This window comes from Nannospalax galili, unplaced genomic scaffold, assembly GCF_000622305.1.
Source record: "Nannospalax galili isolate Female #2095 unplaced genomic scaffold, S.galili_v1.0 scaffold77, whole genome shotgun sequence".
NCBI classification, from domain to species: Eukaryota; Metazoa; Chordata; class Mammalia; order Rodentia; family Spalacidae; genus Nannospalax; species Nannospalax galili.
Genome location: NW_008341457.1, coordinates 3,934,654 through 3,938,998, shown reverse-complemented (window position 1 = coordinate 3,938,998; position 4,345 = coordinate 3,934,654). Strand labels below are relative to the sequence as shown.

At 53.0% G+C, this 4,345-nt stretch overlaps 1 protein-coding gene across 1 annotated transcript in view; it reads right to left on the bottom strand.

Moving 5' to 3' along the window:
• Odf3l2 (outer dense fiber of sperm tails 3 like 2) overlaps window positions 1-4,345 on the bottom strand; it is a 7,067-nt gene continuing 2,722 nt past the window's right edge. The window contains exons 3-4 of the mRNA XM_008837263.1: window positions 1,757-1,870; window positions 1-485 (exon numbers count right to left, since the gene is read on the bottom strand). Of these exons, the coding sequence (XP_008835485.1) occupies window positions 1-485; window positions 1,757-1,870 (599 nt within the window). The remainder of the gene's footprint in view (window positions 486-1,756; window positions 1,871-4,345) is intronic.

Sequence of the window (4,345 nt, the reverse complement as noted above, 5' to 3'; positions counted from 1 at the left end):
TCAGCGTTTGGTGTCCCCTGCCATGGTGGTTGCCTGCTTTGAGTGGCGGATGCCCATGGTGTATGCTGGGGCCCTGGCACGGTTTACAGTGACCTGCTCCGGGTTGTGGGTACCAGGACCAGGTGTCTCCTCCAGGGGCCTCGGGATTCGGGGTCGACCCAGTATGCTGAAGGCAGGCTGACGTTGCATGTAGGTGTTGGGATCTGGGCTCTCATACTGACCTGGGCCTGGTGTCTCTGCCCGATCCTGTTGGGGAGATGCTGGAGGTGTGCGGCCCACCACGGTATAGCTGGGGCTGCTAGGTTTGATAAAGATCTGTGAGCCCCAGAGGGGTGGCATGGTATAGGCATTGGGGGCAGGAACAGAGGTGTCCACAGACTTTGGCTGAAGGCGAGAGCCCAGGCTGAAAGCTGGGGGGTTCCGCTGGCGCACAGGGGGTGCCTTCTCAGGGCTGTATGCCCCAGGACCTGGTGTCACCTCTCGACCTGGAGATAGATGGAACAGTGGAACAGGACAGAGGTCTCACCTACCTAAAGACCTTGAGTGGCTCTCTACAGCTCACCCAGACCGAGAATATCACCCCATCCCCATTCTTCACGCACACATTCTTTTCCCTATTCTCTGGGCTCAGCCCCTGACCAGCCAAGACTCCCCCTTCCTTCCATCCTTCCTCCAGCCACCCCACAGCCCCCACTCCTGCTTCCTATAGGCTTTCCAGGAATCTTCACCCCTTCTGGGACCACTCCCCCAGCCCAGGTCATCCTCTCTGAAGACCTGACCAACCCAAGGGGGCTCTCAGCTTGAGCCTGAGTTCACCAGGAAACTAAAGAAGGCAGGATGTCAGTGGTATCCAGGCATTTGACTCAAAGAGTGTGACTGAGAGTCAGGGGTGGGGCAGTGGAGACAGGTCAGCAGAGACTCTCAGCAAAGAGAGATGAATGAGGGGCAGTGGATGAGTGGGCAGATGACTCGGTGGACATGTGAGGGGTGGGTGGATGGATGGATGGATGAATGGGTGGATGGACGGTTGGATGAATGAATTGGTGGATGGATGGATGGGTGGGTGGATGAATAGGTGGTGGATGGATTGATGGGTGAGTGGATGAACGGGTGGTGGATGGATGGATGGGTGAGTGGATGAACAGGTGGTGGATGGATGGATGGGTGAGTGGATGAATGGGTGGTGGATGGATGGATGGGTGGGTGGATGAATAGGTGGTGGATGGATTGATGGGTGAGTGGATGAACGGGTGGTGGATGGATGGATGGGTGGGTGGATGAATAGGTGGTGGATGGATGGATGGGTGAGTGGATGAACGGGTGGTGGATGGATGGATGGGTGGGTGGATGAACGGGTGGTGGATGGATGGATGGGTGGGTGGATGAATGGGTGGTGGATGGATGGATGGGTGAGTGGATGAACGGGTGGTGGATGGATGCATGGGTGGGTGAATGGAAGGGTGGAAAATATGGGCATAGAATGGAGTCAAGTGACTGAGCAAACTGCTAGGGCTGCAAAGGGAGTTGCCAAATGCTGCCAGAGATAGCCCTCCCACCCCCAGGCACTGGGGTCACCGAGGTCTGCCCTTCTCATGTGTGGCTGACCTCAAGGCCTGTGGGACTGGAGCAGCAACACTTCATCTCAGACCTGGATTTTATCTTCCAAATACAGAAGTTATCAGAGATCCAATGACACAGGGAAAGAAGTTTCTCTAGCCCTTAAGAGACAGTTCTACACCCCACACGGTTCACTCACCCCGAATCTTGCCCCTGCCCTGCATGGAATAGGCAGGGGGACAGATGCGGCCAAAGCGGGTGACTTTTGGGTCCAAGAAGTAGACAGGTCCTGGGCTGGCATCCTGAAGGGGTGCTGGGGAGAGGAGCCAGAGTCTCAAGAGCACCTTGAAGTGATGCCACCCCACACATGGCCCAGGGTCTGTAGAGCCCGAGACATCTACCAACCTGAGAGCATCTTCCTAGGAGGAGCTGAGGTCCCAAAAGGACTCAGCAGGGGGACTGGAATGGAATCATACCAAGCCCACAGGACCTTGGCTCACAGGGGTTCACATACGTGCTCAGATGCCTGAAGGAGGGAGGTCACCAGAGCTACAACTGAACACCGAATATGTGTGTGTGTGTGTGTGTGTGTGTGTGTGTGTGTGTGGTGCTGGGGATGGAACCCAAGACCTCACAAAGTTTGATCTCTACTGCTGTGCCACATCACCAGCTGCTCACTGGGGGAATCTAGGCAGGTGCTCTACCTCTGTTGGTGTCCCAGCCCCACACTGGGGGATTCTAGGCTATTACTGTCCCTGAGCCACACCCCCAGGCCCTCACTGGGGGATTCTAGGCTGTCTCCTTGAGGCACACACCCCCAGCCCCTCACTAGGGCTTTACTGGGGGATTCTAGGCAGGAGCTGAACCACACCTCCAGTAACCTTATCAGTGCTGGGCCACTCACAGGATTTTGCCAGTCTCTCTGCAGGTCAACCAGCCTGCAACAGAGGACTGTGCTGGGTCCCTACTCTGCACTGGCAAAATCCCTACCTATTCTCCTGTCCTATCCAGGTATCAATGAACCAAGCTTGGCCTCCTGCACTGCAGGCTGCACCTGGAGTTACCTTCTCCTGGAATCTCCAGCAAGGTCTTATTCAGCCTACAGAGCCAGATCCCACAGCCCCAACCCCTGGCCCTCCCCCTGTCTCAGCTTGACTGGGGCCTTGGGGGATCCTGTAGCTGCCCATGCCATAGCCTCTTGAGCATATACCACAGCCTCCCAGAATCCTGACCCAGACTCCCCTGGCCCATCATGTCCTCAGAGTAGGTGTAGGACTGAACTGCTGAGACTGAAGACAGACTTGCTGATGTGAAGACTTAGTCACATAATTAAAAAACAAGGTGGGCATGATGGCACACACCTTTAATCCCAGCATTAGGGAAACAGAAGCAGGTGGATCTCTGTGAGTTCAAGGTCAGCCTGATCTACGTAGCCATAGTAAGTTCCAAGCCAGCCACTATATTTTTCTTTTCTTTTCTTTTCTTTTCTTTTCTTTTCTTTTTTGTCTTTTTGAGACAGGGTCTCCCTGTAGCCCCAGCTGGACTGTAACTCATTATGTAGACCAGGCTTGCCTCAAACTCGAGATCTGCCTGCCTCTACCTCCCAAGTGCTGGGGCTAAAGGTGTGCGCCACCATGCCCGGCAATACCCTATCTTTTAAAAACAAAAAATATAGGCTCGAGAGATGTTTCAGAGGTTAAGAGCACTGACTGCTCTTGCACAGGACTCAAATTTGATTTCAGCACCCACATGGCAGCTAACAGCCATCTATCATAACTTCAGTTGCAGGTGAAACTGATGCCCTCTTCTGATTTCTGAGGGCATTGCACGACACGGGTGTACTCACATACATGCAGGCAGGCAGTACACTCATACACATAAAATAAAAATAATAAATTTTTTTTCGGTCTTTTTGAGACAGGGTCTCCCTGTAGCCCCAGCTGACCTGGAACTCACTATGTAGACCAGGCTGTCCTTGAACTCACAGAGATCCTCTTGCCTGTTCTTCCTGAGTGCTGGGATTAAAGGCATGCACCACCATGCCTAGCAAATAAAAATATTTTGGGGGGGTGTCTTTTTAAGACAGGGTCTCCCTGTAGCCCCAGCTGTGCTGGAACTCACTATGTAGACCAGGCTGGCCTCGAACTCACAAAGATCCGCCTGCCTCTGCCTCCCAAGTGCTGGGATTAAAGGCGTGCACCACCACGCCTAGCAAAATATTTTTTAATATATTTTATTATTTTTATTTTATGTGTATGAGTGTTATGCCTGCATGTAGGTAAGTGCACCCGTGTCGTGCAAGGCCGACAGAGGACAAAAGAGGCTGTTGGATCCACTGGAACTGGAGTTACTGACAGTTGTTAGCTGCCATGTGGGTGGTGGCATTCAAACCCAGGTCTTCTGCAAGAAGAGTCAGTGTTCTTAACTGCGAGCCATCTCTCCAGCCCCGTTTTTATTTTTAAAAACATTTTATCTGCGGGGGCTGGAGAGGTGGCTCAGCGTTTAAGAGCAGTGACTGCTCTTGCAGAAGACCCGGGTTCGATTCCCAGCACCCACATGATGGCTATGAACTGTCCTTAACTCCAGTTCCAGGGGAATCCGAAGCCCTCTTCTGACCTCCGCAGCATTGCACGACGCGGGTGCACTCACATACATGCAGGCAATACACTCATACACATAAAATAAAAATAATAAATAAAGGGTGTGGTGGCACACACCTTTAATCCCAGCACTCAGGAGGCATAGGCTGGTGGATCTGTGAGTTCGAGGCCAGCCTGGTCTACATAAC